Consider the following 22,731-nt stretch of genomic DNA (forward strand, 5'->3'; position numbering starts at 1 on the left):
TAGGTTGATAGGGATATGCTTGGAGATGTAGACTCTAAGCGATCACCCTAATGCAAATATTAATAATATGGAAATAGGTCTTGATCTATGACACATGTAAAATTCAGCTCATTGGCTAAGGGAGGGAGATGAGAGGAAGGGAGGAAAAGAACATTAATCATGTAACTATGGAAAAATAGTCTAAATCAATTAATTTTACAAATAAAAAATTAATCAACCTGGAACCTGGTTTTTCAAAATAAGCTTAAATGTAATTAAGGTTAGCTGATGTGATTTTTTAAAAAACCAAATTACCCATATAAAAATGAATAAAAGGGGAATTCATCACAAATGATTTAAAATTAAAGGAAGCTATTTAAAGATAATGATAACTGACATTTATTTAGTGCTATAGTATTTCTCTGTGAAGTAGATTACTGTTATTCTTATTTAACATATGAGGAAACTGAACCTGAGATGAAGTGACTTGCAAATTGTCTGAGTTAGGAACTTAGGTGTTTCTTACTCCCAAATTCAGGTGTCCCCCCACCCCCCCACCCCCACCTCTCTCTCTCTCTCTCTCTCTCTCTCTCTCTCTCTCTCTCTCTCTCTCTCTCTCTCTCTCTCTCTCTCTCTCTCTCTCTCTCTCTCTCTCTCTCTCTCTCTCTCTCTCTCTCTCTCTCTCTCTCTCTCTCTCTCTCTCTCTCTCTCTCTCTCTCTCACCTAGTTGTCTTGACTATATGGTAATAAAGCTTGAATGAAAAAGATTTACAAAAATATTAAATACCCAGCTTAACAATATAAGAAATAGAAATAGAAAATGTTAACATTCTGGCCTCAGAAAAAAAGAAATTGAATTTGCCATAAACAAACTCCAAAAGACAAAATCCAAAAACAAATTTTAAAGTGAATTCTATCAGATATTCAATTTGATAGACATTCAATTTAATGGCAATTCTCATATTGCATAAATGTTATTAAAAAAAAGAAGAAGAAATTCCCTTAAATTCTTCAGATATTCCAATACTAACTGCATTTCATCACTTCAGGGGCAGATTGGAGTCCATTCTCATATGCCTGTCTTATACAGCTCTCATCAGTGTTTTTCAGAGGTTAAGTACAAGGGCTCCACCTCAGTGTACAGGATGTATTCCTTACTTTTCCTGATAGCTTATTGGTACCAGAGATACACTCTAGCCATTCATCTCTGACAATGCTTTTTCATAATAAATAAGCAGTTATTCAGTGGGATCTTATATTCTATACATCTTTTAGTCAATATGAGATAATAACCTAAATCAGAGGGTGATAAGGAAAGCCACAGATCAGTATCTCTAATAAGTATCAATGTAGAAATATTGAACAAATATTAGCAAAGTGGTGATAGCAGTATATTAAGAATATTATATAATATGAACAAATTAAGTTTATACCAGGAATGCAAAGTTGCTTTGTATTTTTATGATTTATTTCTTTATTATATTTATATAGTATCTTAAGGCTGGTAAAACAGAAACATATAGTTTTCTCCTTTAACCTTCTTAATAACTCTATAAGGTAGGCGCTATTATTATCCCTATTTGCAGATGAGAAAAGAGACACAAAGAGGCTAAGTGACTTGCCCAGAGGTCATAAAAGTAGCAGATGTTTAGGAAAGACCTTAATTCAGGTCTTTTTTTTACTCTGAATATTATGCTTTCTCCATTTCAGCACTTAGCTTCCTATTAAGAAAACCCATAAGTATAATAGACCCTATAAATAATTTTTTTAAACCAGTGCAAGTCACATGATTATATCAATAGATACAGAAAAGGCTTTTGATAAAACATAACACCCCTATGTGTTAAAATATATTAAAAAGATTAGAAATAAATGTGCCTTTCCTAAATTCAACAAACTCTTAAGACCAAGATGTTGTATTATTTCCAGTGGAAAGGAAAGGCCTTTCCTATAAGATCAGGAGTAAATAAAAATGTCTGCCACAAAAGGTATTAAAGGAATAAGAATCAAGAAGGAAAAAAAAATGCAACTTACTTGAAGAAGAATAATTCTATTAAAAAATGAATTAAAATAGTTAAGAACTTCAGTAAAGCAGTAGAATATAAAATAATCCCATAAAAATCTAAAGCATTTTTCTATATTACACAAAACCCTCATGAATACAAATTCCATTTCAAATAACCACAAAACATATAAAATTACTAGGTATCTACCTATTAAAACACTCATTAGAGCTATATGAATAAAGTCAAGCCAACAAGCATTTATTAAGCAGTTATTGTATACCAGTAACTGTGCTAAATACTGAGGATACTAAGAAGAAAAAAATAGTTCCTGTTCCTCACATCAAAGTCTTAATGGAGGAAGAACTTAAAAACAACCGTGTGCAAACAAAATATATACAGGAGAAATTGGAGATAATCAGAGATCTGGCACTAGTATTAAGAAGGATCAGGAAAGGCTTTTAAATAGAAGGAAAGATTTTAGCTGGAACTTAAGTGAAGCCAAGAGACAGATGAGGAAGGAGAACATTCCATAAATGGGAACAACCAGGGGAAAAAATATTGGAATTGGGAGATGGAATGTTTTGTTTGAGAAACAGCAAAGAGGTTGATGTCAATGGATAATAGAATACATGGGTAGTTGGAGATATTGGGGTAGGAGTAATATTTAGAATGTAGGAAGGGTCCAGATTTTGAAGAGCTTTCCAAGCTAATCAGAAGACTTTACACTTGATCTTGAAGTTAAATAGGAGATAACAACTACATGGTTAGAAGATCCATTTGTCAGTTTAGTTCAGGTTTGGCTGGCAGTAGGGAGAGATATGAGACAGGGAGACCAATCAATAAACTACTTAGAAGTGTCCAGCTATGAGATGATGAGGGTGTTGTCAAGGTCAGAGGAAAGAAAAGAACATATACAAGAATGTTATGAAGGTAGAATTAAGAAGACTTGGCAATAGATTAGATTTTAAAGGGGTATGGCAAGAGAATGAGGAGTACCATAAAATGTTTCTTATATAAATAATTTATTTAAATAATTGGAGAAGATAGAAATTGCTCATGATTGGATTAAAAAATATTTTAAATGATAATATCTAGATTAATTTACAGATTAAATGTTATACTAATATTACCAGAGTTGCTTTATAAAAGTAGAAAACTGACATTCATCTCAAAAAAACAAAAGGTCATGAATTTCAAGGGGAGTAATGAAAAAAAAAAGAAGAATGTAGGGGGTCTAGCAATATTTGAACTCAAACTATTCTACAAAGCAGTAATTATCAAAAATATTTGGTACTGGTTAAAAAAAAGTTATTCATTGGAACAGATTATATACACAAGACCCAGAAGTAATATTATAATAATATTATAATGTCTGAAAAATCTAAAGACTTTAGTTACTATTATAAGACTCAATAGTCAACAAAACTTGGAAAAATGGAAGGAAGAAGGTTTAAACCAATACCATTCCATATACTACAATAAGTTCCAAATGGATATATCATCTTGATATGAAAAGTCAAATCATAAATCAAGGGAACAAGGAAAGGGAAATATTCACAACTATTTATAAAGAAAGAATTTCTGACCAAAGAATGAGAGTATTATAGGAAATAAACAATTTTAATTAAAATTGAAAAGGTTTTGTACAAATGAAATCAATTAACATTTGAAGGGAAACTCCTAACTGGGAAAAAAATTCGTGGCAGATCTTTAGGATAAAAGTTTTTCCAAAATATAAAAGGAATTGATACAAATATATTAGAATTGGAATCATTCAACAATAAGTGGATGGTAAGAAGTTACAAAGGTTATTCTCAAAAGAAAAGAAACAAGGTGTTAAACAACCATTTCAAAAAAATATTGTAGGTCCCCAGTGGTAAGAGAAATGCAAATCAAAGTAAATCTGAAGTTCCAACTTAGACTCATCAGATTGGCAACAATGAAGGCTAGGCACACTAATGAACTATTGGTTGACCTATCCCATTCATTTTGAAAAGCAATTTGCATCTTTATCCAAGAATTCCAACTGTTGCTATGGATAGCCAGAGTCAGGAAGATATAAGTTCAAATCCATCCTCAGACACTTACAAACTTGGACCCTGGCAGGTCACTTAATCTGTCTGCCTCAGTTTCTTCAGCTATAAAATAAGACTAATAACAGTACCTACCTCCCAAGGTTATTGTGAGGATTAAATGAAAAAAATATTAGTAAAGTGCTTTGTAAAACTCAAAGTGAAATTAAATACTAGCTATTATTATTTTTCTTTTAGTGATATCACTAAATATCAAAGCAAATATCAAGCAAATCAAATAAAAGTAACAAACCAGTATGAACAAAAATATTTATAGAAGCATTTTTTGAGGCAAATAACTGGAGACAAAGGGATACCCGTCATTTGGGGAAGGACTGAGCAAATTATGCTGTGTGAATGTAGTGAATATAGTATTTATTCATTCAGGAAGACCTGGATTTAAATTTTGCTTCAGATTCTAACAAATGACACTGTGTCAGTGACTTTAACTTCTTTGTATTCCAATCTCTTCATCTGAAAATTGAAGTACTTGGCCTAAATGGCCTTATGGCTCCTTCTAGTTCTAAATCTATGGTCTTATTATGGTTATTGCACTATAAGAAATAATGGAAGGAAAGAATTCAGAGAGATCCAAGAGGACTCATATAAACTGAATAAGAATAAAATGAATTAGAAGCAAGACAGTCGATGCAGATACAACTACATTGCAAAGAAAAATGACTTGGGCAAAAAAGACTTCAAAACTGTGATCAACACAATCACACTTCATGACTACAGAAGCCTGCTGGTGTGGATTTATTTTCCTTGTCTTAATTTAGGGAAAGGATGGCCACTTGGAGAAGTTTTAGCAGGGACATAAGAGAACTGGGGGGGAAAAAACCAAGAGCTGCTAGTCAATCATTAGAATAAAATGCCTAGAATAAAGTCCAGAAGAGGATACAGGCAGGCAGGCTATGTTGGAATTACCTTGTTACATTTGAAAAAATAACTTTTAAAATTGTATGATTATATGGGGGGGGTTGTTCTTTGTATTTGGGAAATGTTCATATTTCTCAAATTCATCATAATAAAAAACAAGTTAAAAACAAGTTAAAAAACAAGTTTAAAAAAATGAGTAGAGATGATTTTTCTAGGCTTTTGGCCAAGAAAAAGAAGAAAGATGGGATAATGACTTGAGGAGATGATAGGTTTAGTGAAGCATTGTTTTTGTTTTGTATTTTTAGGAATGGAAAGTGAAGATATATTTACTTGTAGGCATCAGAAAAAGAAATCATTAGTAATAAATTGAAAATTGGAAGTTTAGGAAGATGGTTGGAGCAGACTACTTAAGGAGACAGAATCAGGGAGATGTAGATAGATATAGAAAGGGCCTGGGCAAGAAGAGCCACTAATTCATTAGAAGCTAGAGGAAAGATGAAGAGAAGGGGAGATGTCAAAGGATTTTGAAATTCTCTCTATGAAGTATAAGGCAAAGACCTCAACTGAAAATATGAATAATGAATAATTGTTCCTTCCTATAAATAGTAATGAATTGTATGGATGTCATTTACATATTTTTAGGTTTTGTCAGGAAAAAATACTTTAAAATTTTGATTTTAAAATATTGATTATGAAAAGTTGAATGAATTTTTTTTTTTTACTAACAGCCTGGGTTAAAGTTAGCCTTTACTAACAGGAAGGGGATTGGAGAAAATGTAATAGAGAAAGACATCTTAGCAATTCCTTTTCATTGCTTCTATTTCTTATGATAGTTCTAAGGGAAGATGGTTAAAGACATTTGTGGATAAAGATCACATATCCATAAATTTTTAAAATAATTTTCAAGTTTTTTGGCTATAATTTTCCCAGTATCTCTTCTCTTCCCTCTTACATATAGCCATCCAATTTATCAACAAATAATATTTTTAAAGAAAAAAATAAGCATAAGTAAACAATGCATTAAATAAGTATGAAATTAAATGCAATATAGTTTAAAGAAATCTTGGTAAGACAGAGTCAAAATAGTACAGTGAAAATCAGCTTTATCTTTGCCTCACTCTCCCAAAATACCTTCTCTACAACAACCTAGAAAATGACCAACACCAAATTCTGATTGGGAAAACCAAGAAAAAAGAATCATATTGAATTCTACTTTTCCAGTCCATGGCAGTTTAGGAAAAGTGTACACTTCTAATCAGGAGCACAGCATGGTGGTAGCAGAAGCAGAATGGGGAAAGTTCCGCCACCCAGGAACAGGAAGAAGACTATTAGAATATTAAGGCAGGAAGTACTGGGATAAAACAAGTTCCCTGAAAATCCCTGAAATTGTATGGGAAGCAGGAACAAGTGCCATCTGGCAGATCCATTTCCTTTCATTCAGTTCTGACTCATAGATCCAGGATAGAGAGAAGTGTATGATAGTAAGTGCTGAACCCAAGCTTTGGACCAAGTATAAAACAAAGTCCAATAATGAGCAGTGTAGCTCTGGAGTAGAGCAGTGATTACATCCTAACTTTTTAGCCCAGAACAGATTCCTAAAATGAACATTTCAAGGCAGGGGACCAAGACCAAAGGGGAGCTAGCAGTTGAGTTTTTCTGAACTTGCAGAACCTCCCAGCCAACAAACAGTGACCAAGTACAGCAAACAGTTTTCCAAAACTCAACTGCACACAAGCCCCAAACTCCCATCAGGATCTCACAGATCACACCATTTTGGAAGCACTAAAAACTTATAGCCCACAGACCAAGGTTGAAAGTCGCTGAAGCTCAGGCTAGACTCCGCTAAAAGTGAGCAGAATTCAACACTTATATAAAGTCCAGAGTGAAGAAGTAGCCAGGATGAATGAGTAAACAAAATGTGTGCAACACTTTTGGACCTTCCAACTCTACAAAGAGGTGGTATAAATTGCCTTCACATATCTCTTTTTTCAAGTCACTCTTGATTTTTTTTTTGCTTGTTTTTTGTAGTTTTATAGCATTCACTTTTGATTTTTGGTGTGTGTTATAGTTCATTATTGTAGTTGTACTGCTCATATAGAGAGAAGCAGCTATGGATAGAGAGCTGGTCATAGGGTTAGGAAGATCTGGGATCAGGTTCTGACTCAAACACATACTGTCTTTTTATCTCTTTGGTGCTCTCAGGCATCTCTAAAACTCAAGTCTTTGCAAACAAAGCAAATGCACCACAGGAGTTACTTTAGACCAGTGATGTATAATCCATGTATAATCATATATATTTTAATTGGTGAGTCCAGTACTCGGATGGCTCTATGCCCTTTTCTGTTTGGGATATTCTCTAAGCCCAGGAAGTCCAGCCATCCAAATGTCACATCCTGAGGTGTTGCCTCAGGACCAGCTCATCTCTGGTGACAGCTTTTATTCCTGGGTTATTTTTATTTTTTACTCTTCTTCTTTGGTTAACTCGACTCCATTGCTCTTTGTTTGATACTCACTGTCATCTTTTTTGCTTAGTCTTGTCTCTTTTATGTCTTATAGTCCTGCATTGAAACTGTGGGAATATTCTTAAACAAGCCTTTGTTACTAGGAAAACCTCCAGCTCACTAATGGAACTTTGTAATTTCCAAAAGGCCATCTATTCTCTTGTACAAACTTGGATCCTGCTTGATTATATAATGCAAACTTGCTATTTGTATTATTATTTGTATAACTCAAGTTAATATACCTTCAGTAAATTCACTGTAATGATTATTATAGGCTTTGAATATTTTAATAAAATGAGAATGCATTGATAAAACTATTTAATAGTACTTTTTATTTCAGGGCTTTGTTCTTAATGTCAAAAAGCAATTTTCAACCTCCAAAGCTCAAAGAAAAAACAAAATGGTAAGTCAAAATGCACAGATTCATAGATTTTGAGAGAATAAAAGGGACCTTAGATACAACTCCTAAGTTCCTTGTTTTATAGCTGAAGAAACCGAGGCCCAGAAAGGAAGAGTAAAGAAACTCTTTTCTCAGGAAAGATACAAAAAATTGGACATTATTGTTTATCCCTTGCAACTCTTGTATTAAATAAAATACCTCCATTTTTTACAGTGAAAACAAAGTTAAAATCAAAGTCAATAAAAATTAGTTACATGTCAAATTTATTCCACCTGACAGTATAGGGCATTGATAAAACAACATTATTTAGGACAAATGCAATGCTCTCCATTCAAGTCAGTGAGTCTATACTCACTATAACATAAATAATGTTCTCTGTTGTATTAGAATGTTTAGTATATAAACTCAGTTATATATATGTGTGTGTGTGTGTGTCCATATCATATCTGTCTTTTAACATCATTCATTTTGATAAATACAGTGTAATCTGATTTAAAAAAAAAAAAGAGATCCTTTTAAAAAATTGAAAAAACTGAAAAATGGTTTTGGATAATCATTTAAAACTTTTGACAATGGCATTTAAATTGTTACAGTATCTGAAATCTTTTGTTGTCAAACACCTAGGGAACCTGAATGGTGGTAGTGGTACCATTGAGAAATGAAACCAATATTATAGTAGTTTTTTAAAGTTTCACATAAATATTATTTAATTTCAAGTTTATATACTTCATTTACAAATTGAAGCAAGTAGCCTGTGCCAACTGACAGTGATAGGAGTAGATCACATTTGCATAGAAACTAAACAAACAGCTGCCAATTCAAATTTTACTGCTCCATTTAATCACTTCCTGACACTCACTGTCAATTGGAGCAAATTTGCTGCATTAGTCTCACTTTTTTTGACTTCGATTGGAATTGTTTTCACTTTTAAAAGTGGATTCATCTATGAAAAATTTGTACTATAAACAATTGAGTCCACCCACCCCTTCCCCACAACTCATTACTGTCTCAAAAGAACCTTCTATAGCCACTAGATATCTTTGCCTTCCTTCAGTGCTTCCATTTCAAGCTACTCAAAGTCAATTGACACTCAAAAGCCAAAAATTGTAGTACTGTGGTACCAGTTTTTAATGAATTTGGGGGCTCATAGGAGAAAGTCACTGCCTGTCTATCAAGTGGCCAATTGCTCTTTCTTTCTGTCTTCTACCTCTAACAGATATTATGGTCGTGCCTTTACCATCCAGACCCTTTTGAGTAACTTATAGGCACAGAAATCATGTAGGCTAATCTCATTTCATAGATGAGGGAAAAGTTGAAAGAAGTTATGACTTTTCCCAGGATCACAGCTGCACCAGAATCAACCTTAGGTCCTTTGATCCCAAAGCCAGTGTTCCTTCCATTATAATAATGCTGTCATTCTTCTAGCCCCCAAGGAACCTGGATTATCACTCTTGGTCCGAGTATTATATAGAGTAACGTCTAGGGCCACCTAGCTTTTAACTCTGGGCTATCTTCTGTAAGGGTTAAAATTAAAGGAATGGACTAAATATATAAAAGTGTGGTCGCTGAAATTAATATATCTCAAGTCAGAATGACTTTATTTACAAAAAGAGAAAGAATGAAAGTAAGGGGTAATGAGAGAAAGCAGAGTAATTATTCTGACCCAGTCAGGCAGGGCTTTGGGGGCCCAGGGGTAAATTAAACAAGGGTTTTAGCCACGAGGCCTCCTCCAAGAGGAGAGACCTCTCTGGAGACTAGTACCTCCAGAAAAGTCAGGAAAGAGAGTCAGTCTTTTTCACTCACCCATGTGGTAGTTCTAAGGAAAAATCGGAGAGTAGCCTGAAGTCCTCAAGCCAGAACTCCTTCAAGGTCAGGTTTGAAGGCCAAAGAGCTGGTCACAGGGAGTTCTTGTAACTTTTAAAGACCTTTCCTTTCATCACTTTCTGTGCCTTCCTTCCACTTTACATGGACCAATTGCAGCTATAACTATGCTTAGTACTGCTTGGGGGCAGTCAGTGGATTTCTGATTCATCACCCACTATGGCACATGTGGATCACAGACCTCCCCATACTTAAGGATAGATGGAGTGTATACACTTCTGGTGATTAAATCTAAAAATGAGTAGAGGAGAGTTAATCCCTTCTTTACACCTCATACCTATACCTTTAAAAACTAGGTCATAGAAAAAGGAAAATCTGGTTTCTGAGGGGTGCTTTTTACAAAATACAAATCTGAATTCCTAATTGTCCAGGTTTGTTTTTTGTTTTTTTCACTTATGATGTTTGATTTTTAGTAATTGCATTCTTTTTTTATGGTGTCTAATCTTTGTTTGATGATTGTAGCTTTGATATTTCCAGCTGAATAAATTGAACCTTTGTGTAAATTATGCAGCCTAATTTGATGCTGAGTGGTCTCAAAGATATATTGAAACCAGACTTCATATATTATGTATTTTGAAGTAATACTGATTATACTGCAAAACTAATACTAATGAAACATGTTTCTGTTTTTCTTTCTTTTTTAATCTAAAGGACAGCAACATTCCATAATTTTGTCAAAATAGCATTAACCAAAAATCCAAAAAAGAGACCAACAGCTGAAAGACTTCTAACTGTAAGTATTTAATGATATTATAATTGTCTGTAATTTCAAAGATTATTTTAGATATCATTAGAACAAGTGAATTCTTTGAATTGAAATATTCAATTTTTCCTTTTTTTAATGATCACTCCTAGAAGAACCAGTATTTTTCTCATCTAAGATTAAAATATTTTGGGGTTTGTGATTTTATTATAACACAATTATATAAACATAAACAATGATATTGTTTTTAAAATCATCTCCAAAATTTACAGGCAACCAAATAAAAACATTTTTGATAAAATTTTATTTAAAGTTTTTTGTATTTTAAAATTTGGGGCTTTGAGTTGATTATTTTTACTAGTAGATAATGGACTGCACTAACCCATTTAGATTCTTTAGCCTCATAATTCTATATAATATCTATGAAGTCATAGGCCAGTCTCTTAAAAATATTATACTAATTGCAGCCAAGTTTTTAGCTTCAGTTGATAAATTCTATACTTCAGTTATAGACATCATTGCTATAAATTGTATACAAATTATGTATAATTCAATACTTTTTAAAGTTGATTTGCATAGTAATTGCTTATCTGCTTCTGTACCATTTCCTGAATAAAAAAGCAAAATAATGCATTTCATATGTAATGAACATGTATAAAAGTTTTAATCTCAGAATTTATTTTCATTTTTTTTTCCATCAAGCATAGTTTTGTAGGACAGCCTGGTCTTTCAAGGGCCCTAGCAGTTGAATTGTTGGACAAAGTAAATAATCCAGACAACCATGCACATTATACTGAAGGAGATGATGATGACTTTGAGGTGAGGAAACATTTATATTCTCATTACTAAATAAATATGTATAAAACATAATTAGTAACCTATGTCATAATTTAAATTACTGTTTAAAAATTTGGCCCACAAAAATGATTAACCTGTCAAATCAGCATTTTCTCTACTTGCATTTTTTATATCTTACCTTTTATAGTCTGTTCCCCTACTCTCTTTATTCCCAGATTAATATTTTATAATCTGGATCACCAGCAAAATCATAAAGTCATTAAGAAATTTGAATTGGACATACGTCATGAAGTGTGCAATCTCTGTGAGCTTCTCTCTCACTTTCCCTCAAAAAAAAATTGATCCATAAATACTACATGTTATTTTGGCCAATGCCTTCTTTCTAAATTCAAATTTCTATCCTTAACCACAGTTCAGTTGAAAATACGATAGCATTTTTCTTTTGCTGCATCTATTTTAGAAATTATCAAGTAACTATTTAAGGTTATACATGTTATATTTGACCAAAAAAGAAAATGAAAATGTTTGTCCATTGGAAACTTGGAACACATCTCAAAAGAAATGACATTATATTAAATTGTTTCCATTGTAATCCATTAAAATCTTTAGTAACAATATGCCAAAAATCCACAAAGCCTTTGACTAATCACATAATTATCAAAATTATCCCCTAGCCTAGAATCCATTATATTTTTCTTTGAATTTTCATTCATCTTGTACTTGACTTTCATAATTATAAGTAGGTTTTTGGAGAAATTATGTTACAAAATGAAAAGTAATGCATTTTTAATTTGTTGCTAAAATTCAATTATTTGGTATGCTTTACATTTAAAGCCTCATGCAGTTGTCCGCCATACCATTCGGTCTACAAATAGGAATGTCAGAGCTGAACGAACAGCATCAGAGATAAATTGTATGTATTTTAATTTGTTGGTGATATTGTGTGGTTAAGAGTTTCTTGTGTTTCTTAAAGAATTTTCAGGGCCACATATATAATTACAGATTTTGAAATTATTTTCTGACATAGTAACACCAAAATTTGGCTTATCTTTACAACCTTAATTATCTCATCTTAGTTTGCCATATTTTTATTGTTTTGACAGAACAAAGAATTATGGTGGAAATGAGATGTTATTTTTTTTAATTAACTGAAAGTTATTATGTTGTCAAACATCACAATTTATACATTCTAGGTTCATGAATATCATTACATAAATTTTTCAGAAAGATTCTAGAAGAGGGATTTTTTTTTGCAAAGATTGAACTATAAAATATATTATTGTCACAGATTTGAAAAGTTTTTTATTTCTTTATTTCCATAGTTTTGATATTTTAAAAAATAGACAGGGTTTGGGGGTAGCTGGGTGGCTCAGTGGATTGAGAATAAGACCCAGAGATGGGAGGTCCTGGGTTCAAATTCGACCTCAGATACTTCCTAGCTATGTTGACCCTAGGCAAGCCACTTAACCCCCATAGCCTACCCCTTACCACATTTCTTTCTTAAAATCAAAACACAGTATTTTTTCCAAGACAGAAGGTCAGGGCCTAAAAATTAAATAAATGAAATAAATAAAGGCATGGTTATATGATTTATTGACTTTGATATGCCTTAATTCGGCATAATCATGTGTCTCAAAAATTATTCAAATTGAATTAAGCCTCCCCCTTTTAAACCAATTTTTTATTACCAAATAAAAGTAATTAAGCATATTATATAGAGATTTATTTAATTAACACTTATGAGACTAGATTTTGTTTTTTATATATCTAGTCTTAATATTTTGGTATAATTGATGGTCATAGGTGATAAAACTGATTTAATAAGTGTATATAGTACTATTTAATTTGTGATTAGAAGTGTGTATACATAGAATATCATGCATACATATCATATACACATTTCATGTATACATACACACATTGTCCTCTGTTTGCATTTTGCCTCCCCTGTTAAGATTTCTAGCTCCTTAAGGGAATGAGCTATTTTTGTCTGTGTCCCCCAGTGCTTTCATAAATATTTGTTAATTTGAGTTTATAGGTATGTATATTGGATTGCAGAGAATAAAACGGTTAAAGGAAAAGTTAATCAAATTGGAAAGAGAAATAGACAGTAAAACTCAATATATTCCTCTTAAACCTGGACAAATATAACAGAAAGATGAACAGAAGAAGTTAAGGATCTTAATAGAACTTTAGAAGAATTTGCTATAATAGAATTGGAATGATTACCCAAATAGTAGTGGAAAAGAATATACAGAAATCACAGCCTCACAGGCCTCCTTTACAAAAATTGACCATGTGCGGGAGCATAAAAATTTTGTGAATCAAGAAAATAAGAAATATTAAATTTTTGCCAGCCACAATACAATAAAAATTATAACCAATAAGAGACCTTTGAAGAAAGGATTCAAAATAATTTGACCCTAAAGAATTGATAGGCCAAAGAATAAGTCATAGAAAGACTAGATAATTTCATTAAGAAAAAGACAACAAATGAATGGGAAATGGGAAAAGATATTGAGTGATAATGCATGTATAACCCAGTGGAATTGTTTGTCAGCTCTGGAAGGGGAAAAAGAAGATGGGAGGGGAGAGAACATGAATGAAAAATACTTAAAAATAAAGAAAAAAGAAAAGAAAAAGACAACCTATCAAGCCTTAATAAGCTATTAGTTATATGGTGTTCTAAAGCTTGGAATCCCTTGACATATGTTTTCTTATTTGATCCTCACAAAAACCCTTGTGAGGTAAGTGCTATTATTAGCCCCCTTTTATATTTTTTTCTACTCTTTTTTTTTTAATTTTATAGAATTTTATTTGATCATTTCCATGCATTATTCATTAAAGACAAAGATCATTTTCTTTTCCTCCCTTCCACCCCCCGTAGCCGACGCGTGATTCCACTGGGTATCACATGTGTTCTTGATTCGAACCCATTGCCATGTTGTTAGTATTTGCATTAGAGTGTTTGTTTAGAGTCTCTCCTCTGTCATGTCCCCTCAACCGCTGTAGTCAGGCAGTTGCTTTTCCTTGGTGTTTCTACTCCCACAGTTTGTCCTCTGCTTGTGGATAGTGTTTTTCTCCTAGATCCCTGCAGATTGTTCAAGGACATTACACTGCCACTAATGGAGAAGTCCATTACGTTCGATTATACCACAGTGTATTAGTCTCTGTGTACAATGTTCTCCTGGTTCTGCTCCTCTTGCTCTGCATCACTTCCTGGAGGTCGTTCCAGTCTCCATGGAATTCCTCCACTTTATTATTCCTTTTTGCACAATAATATTCCATCACCAACATATACCACAATTTGTTCAGCCATTCCCCAATTGAAGGGCATCCCCTCGTTTTCCAATTTTTGGCCACCACAAAGAGCGCAGCTATGAATATTCTTGTACAAGTCTTTTTCCTTATTATCTTTTTGGGATACAGACCCAGCAGTGCTATGGCTGGGTCAAAGGGTAGACATTCTTTTATCGCCCTTTGTGCATAGTTCCAAATTGCTGGATCAATTCACAACTCCACCAGCAATGAATTAATGTCCCTACTTTGCCACATCCCCTCCAGCATTCATTACTTTCCTTTGCTATCATGTTAGCCAATCTGCTAGGTGTGAGGTGATACCTCAGAGTTGTTTTGAATTGCATCTCTCTGATTATAAGAGATTTAGAACACTTCTTCATGTGCTTGTTAATAGTTTTGATTTCTTTATCTGAAAACTGCCTATCCATGTCCCTTGCCCATTTATCAATTGGGGAATGGCTTGATTTTTTGTACAATTGATTTAGCTCTTTATAAATTTGAGTAATTAAACCTTTGTCAGAGGTTTTTATGAAGATTGCTTCCCAATTTGTTGCTTTCCTTCTGATTTTAGTTACATTGGTTTTGTTTGTACAAAAGCCTTTTAATTTGATGTAGTCGAAATCATTTATTTTACATTTTGTGATTCTTTCTATGTCTTGCTTGGTTTTAAAGTCTTTCCCCTCCCAAAGGTCTGATATGTATACTATTCTGTGTTTACCCAATTTACTTATGGTTTCCTTCTTTATGTTTAAGTCTTTCACCCATTTTGAATTTATCTTGGTGTAGGGTGTGAGGTGTTGATCTATTCCTAGTCTCTCCCACACTGTCTTCCAATTTTCCCAGCAGTTTTTATCGAATAGTGGATATATTTGAGGAGACTGAGGCTGAGAAAGTTTAAATGACTTGTCCAGAGCCACACATCTAGTTAAGTGTCTTAAGGCAGGATTTTATCACGTCTTTTTGATTCTCAAATCAATATTCTAAATACAATGACATATCTAGCAGCATACAAAGCAGACCTTAGGGAAAATTTTATATTGCTAGATCCTTTCATCAGTAAAATAGAGAAAGAGCAGATGAATGAATTGGGTATACAACTTAAAAATTTTAGAAAAACAAAAAAATCAGAAAACTAAAAATGGAAATGAACAAAAATAGAAATGTGGAAAATTAAAAGTAACAACTGAAAGCAAAAAAAAATTGGATAAACAAATAAAATTAGGGATTTAGGGGTAAAGTAAACAAAACATTAAATAAAACATTAGCTAATCTGATTTTTAAAATAGTTTCTAATATCTCAAACTACACACAAAAAAGAATTTACAGGAGAGAACAGGAGATTCAGATAAACTGGAGGTTCACTGACAAATAAGACAGCTTAGGAACTAATGTGACAAATTTAATTTAAACTAATTTTTTAAAAAAATTGGATGTAATTGGGGGCAGCTGGGTAGCTCAGTGGATTGAGAGCCAGGCCTAGAGACAGGAGGTCCTAGGTTCAAATCTGGCCTCAGCTACTTCCCAGCTGTGTGACCCTGGGCAAGTCACTTGACCCCCGTTGCCTAGCCCTTACCACTCTTCTTCTTGGAGCCAATACATAGTATTGACCCCAAGATGGAAGGTAAGGGTTTAAAAAAAAAATTGGATGTAATTAAACCTACTGTTTCTTGTTTTCTCCTTTATTTATAGAAGTATTCATATTTTATGTCCAGTGTACAATTACAGGAAAAAACAGGTTTTAAAAAGTATTGTATTGATCTAAATTGCTGCAAATTAGACATGTATAAAATGTGTGTACCTCTTTCCCAGACAAATTAGGTTTTGTCATTTTTATTTTTACCGTTGTAGAAAACTTATAACGCAAGTTAATATTTTTAGAAATCCTTATCTTTTCTCTGAGAATTGGTTCTAAGGCAAGAGCAGTAAGGGCTGGCAATTGGAGTTAAGTGGCTTGCCCAGGATCAGGGCCAAGAAGTATCTGAGGTCGGATTTGAACCTAAGACCTATCTCCAGGCCTGGCTGTCTTCCCAGATTAATTCTTAAAAGATTTTATTAAAATTTGAGTCTGTAGACATTTGAAAATTTTGTTATCTGTTAAACATGTATTTTGCAGTTGACAAATTACAGTTTGAACCTCCTTTAAGAAAAGAAACAGAAGCACGTGATGAAATGGTAAGAGTCTTAAATTTTTTGTTTTGTTTTCATTTTTAAACCAGATACCTATCTTCATTTCATATCAATCACTGATTTCGCACATGGAAAATAAGACTCAAAGTATTAATTTGGAATGGTTATAAATATTGTGCATGAGTTTCTTTTAGGTATAGATTTTGGTAGTAGAATTTTAAAATGTGATCTGTCCTTTTTCCAAATGAAAGTATTTAGCTTGTTAGATTTGTTTTTCTGCTCCTATTTCCTGAGACCACAGTAAATTATCTATCTTTTACTTTTATGCCATCTAGTTTTTTTTAATACATTCTTTAATTTATTGATACTTTTTTCATCTTTGCCTTTATTTTGAAAAGTTAAAAATGTTTCCAATTTGAAAGGAAAAAGTTTAACTATTCTGTCTTGAGATATATGTAAAGAATCAGATTAGTATAAAACCAAAGAATTTTTGCACTTATAGTTCTGAACTTAAGAAAATTGTTTTTTCAATCCTCTTTACTTTTTTTCACTTGCATCTACTCTATTTTAAAATTGGAAATCTTATCTAGTTATCATTTTGTTTTATACTTTAAAAAATAATTGATTCATTTTTCATGTTACGGGTTTTTATTTTGTTAGGATATAACATTTACACATTTGGTTTGTCTTACTGGACTAGTACACTTAATATTATTCCTTTTGGACTTTGCAACTTTGCTACAACCTTGTTTTTCCATTAACTTCCCTCCCTCTACTTCTCTGCATTTAAGCTAAACTGGCACACTCTCTATTCTTGATATAAAATAGAAATCCCATCTCTGTACATTTTCACTGGCCTTTCCCCATGCTTTGAATGTATTCCCTCCTCACCACAACCTCCTAAAATCTCTTTCTTACAAGAGCACAATTCAAATACCACCTTCCTTGTGAAAAAATCTTTCTTCAACCCCAAAATTGCTACTGCCCTCTCTCTTCTAATTATATTGTATTTAACTACCTTGTGTTTATATTTATTCTCTTTATATTGATTTTGTGTGTAATTACGTGTGTACTTTTTGTTCTTTCCTTTATTATAATACCAGCTTTTTATGAATAAAGATGATTTCATTTTTAAATTTGTACCTCCTGTACCTACCATGATACCTGTAATATAATAGATTATTTAATAAATGCACATTTATGTATTGATGGGATGAGTGGGAATTTTTTTTTCTGAATCAAGCAGGAATTCTTCTTGTACTCAATGTATAACATTAAATAATATTTTCTTATTTCCTTAGGCAGTATCAGGTAACACAGACTTTTCATTACAGTGGAATCCTTTTGTAGATAGTGCAAACACCAGCAGGTAATGACATAATTATAATATTTTTCTACATAACTGTTAAGAAAAGGGAACTTTTACTAACTTTCTTGTGTGTTGTTCATATTTATACTTTCAAGTGAGAAAAATAATGCACAATTTTTATGTATCTGGGGATATTTTTATGTTTATGTTTTATTTTTTTAATGTGCTTTGCATAGTATAATAAGGGGATAAATATTTTCAGTTTATTAACATGTAATATGGCAATGTGTCAGTAAGCCACATAATATAGCAGAAAAGAAAGTATTTTCATTCAAATAGGGAAAAGTGTCACTTTAGAACTTCAGTCATATAAGGACTATGTCCATGTACATAACTAGAAGATTATACTAATATTTAATCTGCAATATTATTCAGGCACAACTTTGCATGAACTGCTTTCTCATTTAAAAGTAAAAAATTAACAATAAATAAATAAGACATAGTGTGATGGGCAAGTTAGTATTTTTAGTATACTAACACAATATATTCATATGCCACTAACATTTTGATTAATTTAGTGTTATGACAAAAACAACTTAATATACTAGAAAAGATGAAGTATTACATCCTAATAGGGAGAAAAGAAATGTGTCACCTCAGAACTTCAAATGACTTCAAGAGTCATGGATGCATGCAGTTTTATTGTGTTCTGATAAGAAAAAAATATAGGAAAAAGAAATATAACAGAACAAAAAAATTAGTAAGGGGGTTTGAACTGATTATTGTACTATAATAAAGGTACAGGGGTCAGCTGGGTTGAGAGCCAGGCCCAGAGACGGGAGGTTCTGGGTTCAAATCTGGCCTCAGACACTTCCCAGTTGGGTGACCCTGGGCAAGTCACTTAACCCCCATTGATGGAAGGTAAGGGTTTTTTAAAAGATAAATGAATAAATAATTTTTTTTTAATGGCGATGTTGCCTAAATTAATCTGTTCATTGCCATGTTAGTCAAACTAACCACATATTCATCTAGAGGAACAAAAGGTCAAGACTTATAGAATAAAATATCAATTAGTGGAACTGATTAATTTTACAACATTCAGAAGCAAATGAGCATTGTATTGATAGTGTTTGATAAACCCAGAGACTCCAACTTCTCACTATCTGATAAAAAATATGGGGAGAGCTAGTCAGAAATCAGGTTTGAACCAACATTTTCATACCAGATATCACTGTACTCTCCAAATATATACTTGACCAAGATCTATAAAGCCAACAAATTAGTAAGCCTAAACAGAGTGCAAAATCCTAGAGATACAGAGAAAGGCATAAAATAGTCCCAGCCCTCATGGAGCTTACAGTCTAACATGAAAGACAGCATGCAAACAACTATAAGATGAACTAACATTAAAGGAGACCAGGAAGTGCTTTTTGTAAAAAGTGGGATTTTAGTTGTGATTAAAGAAAATCAAGAACTGGAGGAGGGAAAGAATTCTAGTCATGAGGAATAGACAGTGAAAATGTATGGTGAGGAGATGAGTAACTTTGCTGAAGGAATAGCAGGCCCAATGTACCTAGATCAACAATGGTGTACCTTTTAGAGACCATGTGCTGTGCCCCGATCCCCCCAACCAAATGCTAGGTGTGCTCCACAACCCCTCCCCTTACCAGAGACAGGGAAGAGAGAAAGTGCTCCCATTGGACTCCTGGGCAGAGGGGGTGGGTGAAGTAAGGAATGTCCTCAGTGAGTATAGAGGGGGAGGGGAGTAGCCCAAGCACTCTGCTTCCCTCCAGCTCTGCCACCTCTGAGCCACCCACCTCACCCACTGTGCACTCCTATTGGGCTACTGGGCAGAAGGACGGGGGATGTGAAAAAATGTTGTCAGGCATGGTAGAGAGGGGGAGGGGAGCAGCTCTGCCCCAAGTCCCTCTTCCTTTCTAGTAACCAACCTAGGGGGAGGGATACACATGCCCACAGAGAGCACTCTGTGTGCCATCTTTGGCACCCATGCCATAGGTTTGCCATCACTTCCCTAGATCATAGAGGATATAGAGAAGATTTAAAATGTAAGAAGACTGGAAAGGTGGCAAAAGGTCAAGTTATATATGGATTTGAAGTTTTTGCACACAGTGCCATTAAAATTAGAAAGGAAATAGTTAACTGGTTTAAAAAAAAAACAAAGTAAAACAAAACCCCACACAAGGATTCTAATTCTGATATTCATTAGATGTGTGAACACTGATAGGTCACTTAACCCCTAATCCCTAAGGTTCTTCACTTGTAACATAGGAATAATATTCAATACTTCAAGTGGTTGTTAAAATTTCTTTGTAAACCATAAAGTATTATGTAAGTGATATTATATTCAGATTACTATGAAAATGTGCCAATTTTTTGCAACTTTTAAAATATCTCATTGCTTTGTAATCATGTTTTAAATATATTTTAAACTATGACTATATAGTGTTTTCCCAAAAGATTTTTCCTTTGTATATCTATCCTGTAGTTTTTGTCCTATATGCCTTCCAAAGAAAATAAAATTTCTTTTGTCCTCACTTAAAAATAGTACTAGATCTAATGGTTTCCTGTTTTAAATATAATATGGTATTTTACATTTCCTGAATCTGTATTTTCTAAAAGATCATATCCTCCTCCTTGTATTAGGTCAACTTTAAAACATGCAATACCACCTCCACTACCTCCTAAGGTAAGTTGCAAAATTATTATGAAGTTGAAAAATATTTTTTCAATAATTGAATTCTACCAAAGAAACTGAACTTTAATTGGAAATTTACTTTCTTCTAATTAAAAAATATACAATCTATCCTGTATGTGTTCTATATGAATTCCCTGGGAGTAAAAAAATATCTTAGTCTAGTCAATAATGTCATTTTCTAAATAACAAGTTATAATAAAGATTATACTAAAGAATAAAGATCAGGTGTGGTAGTGTAAATGCATATGATCCCTGTTACTACAGGAGACAGAGGCTGGTGAATCTCTTCAACTTGAGAGTTCTAAACTACAATAGGGCCTACTGGACAACCTCACTAAGTCAGACACTAATACAATGACCTCTCTCCTCCCACATCCAGGAGTCAGGGACTACCAAATTTACTAAGAAAGGGTGAGCCAGTCTGAGCAGAAATAGAATATGTCAGAGCTTCCATGCTATTGCTGAGATTGAGACCATGACTTAGAAAACCTATAGCACTTCTAGGCTGGGTGAGATAGAAAGTCTATTCAGTACCTTTTAAGGAAAATCTAGCCTTAATTTGTATTGGGAAAAAGATTAGAATAATTCTGAAACTGAGCTTATTTTTTTTCCTTCCCAAATTTGTTTCTCCAAACTTCATACTTTCTAATCAGTGATACCACCCTTCACGCTGGCTCCTACATTCAAAACCTTTTATATCTTTGGCACTTACCTTTTCATTTCTTCTCTGATATAATGTTATCAGTTCTGTGAATCACTCCTTGACGTATCTTCTTACAAACGCATATGTTCACAAATTAAGAGCTCAAAGGTACCTCAGAAATCTTTTAATTTAGGTCCCTCATTTTTTAGATAATGAAACTGAGAACATTTTCTCACTTCTGATAACCTCGTCAGTACTCCTTATCACCTCTATTAAGGTGACCCCCAGAAATCTAGTCTTAGTCTCTCTTCTGGGCTCACCTTCTACATTTACTAAATGCCCAGTTTTGAATGAGATTTCCTATAGGCATCTCAAACAGAACTCAGTATGTATATGCTAATTGTCTCAAACTCTCCCATCTTCTGATATTCCCTATTACTGTCAAGGAAACCACCATCCTTCCAGGCTTCCAAGTTTGCATTCTAAATATTGTTCTCCTCTCCTCACTTTCACTCAAGCTACATTTCCAGTCAGTTTATCCGATCTTGTCCTTTCTATCTCCACATTTCTCACACATGACCTCTTCCTGCACATAGTAGGGACTTAATAAATGTTTGTTGATTAATTGATTCCTTAGTGAACTCTGCTAATAGAAAAGTTTTTATGACTCTTTCCCCTAGAGTATTTCAGTATAAATAGTCAGCTGATTGCATTTTTATCAAACAATAAACAAGTATTTATTAAACATCTACTTTGTGCTAGGTGCCAGAGATATAAGAACAAACAATCTCTTCTTACAAAACGGCTGATATTCTAATGGGGAGACATAAAATATATACAGCACAAGTACCAAATGAATAAATAACACATGTATACAAAGTAGTAAAATAGAACATAGTTTTAGGGTGAGGGTATTAACATTGGGAGGATCAGGAAAGGCTTTTAATGAAAGAATGGGACACTGGGGCAAGGAAAGGGTAGCATATATTTTAAGCATACGGGGAGATAGCTAGGAGAAAGGCATGGAGAGAGCAAGTGGAGCTTTATGAGTGAGGAACAGAAGGCCAATTTGGCTGAATGAGATGGGAAAGATAGTTGAGGTTATATTGTTTAGGACTTTACAGGCTAAGCAGAGGGATTCTTATTTTATCACCAAAACTGAATTTGAATAGGGGGATCAAATTGTCAAATATGTGTGTAAAGAAAATTTAAGCAGCATTGTGCAGGATGGACAGCAGTGGTAAGAGGCTTGAGCCAGGGAGACCGGTTAGGAAGCTTCTTCAGTAATCTAAACAAGAGGTTATGACAACTGAACTAAGGTGGTCATTTTCTGAGTAGAGGTGGGATAATACATGAAAGATATAAAAATAAAAATGGCAAGAGTTCATGACTCATTCGGAAGAAAAACTGGGAGTAG

General features: G+C 33.4%; 1 protein-coding gene across 5 annotated transcripts in view; it reads left to right on the forward strand.

Moving 5' to 3' along the window:
- The window catches only part of MAP4K5 (mitogen-activated protein kinase kinase kinase kinase 5), a 195,416-nt gene that overhangs the window by 121,491 nt on the left and 51,194 nt on the right, over positions 1-22,731 (forward strand). For all 5 annotated transcript variants that reach the window (XR_008915019.1, XM_056810975.1, XM_056810976.1 and 2 more), the window contains exons 11-17: positions 7,778-7,840; positions 10,370-10,451; positions 11,124-11,240; positions 12,054-12,132; positions 16,633-16,691; positions 17,948-18,015; positions 20,620-20,662. Coding sequence is in view for 4 of the 5 variants with exons in the window: in XM_056810975.1 (XP_056666953.1) it covers positions 7,778-7,840; positions 10,370-10,451; positions 11,124-11,240; positions 12,054-12,132; positions 16,633-16,691; positions 17,948-18,015; positions 20,620-20,662 (511 nt within the window). In the remaining variant the exon portion in view is untranslated. The remainder of the gene's footprint in view (positions 1-7,777; positions 7,841-10,369; positions 10,452-11,123; positions 11,241-12,053; positions 12,133-16,632; positions 16,692-17,947; positions 18,016-20,619; positions 20,663-22,731) is intronic.

Source organism: Monodelphis domestica, chromosome 1, assembly GCF_027887165.1.
Source record: "Monodelphis domestica isolate mMonDom1 chromosome 1, mMonDom1.pri, whole genome shotgun sequence".
NCBI lineage: Eukaryota > Metazoa > Chordata > Mammalia > Didelphimorphia > Didelphidae > Monodelphis > Monodelphis domestica.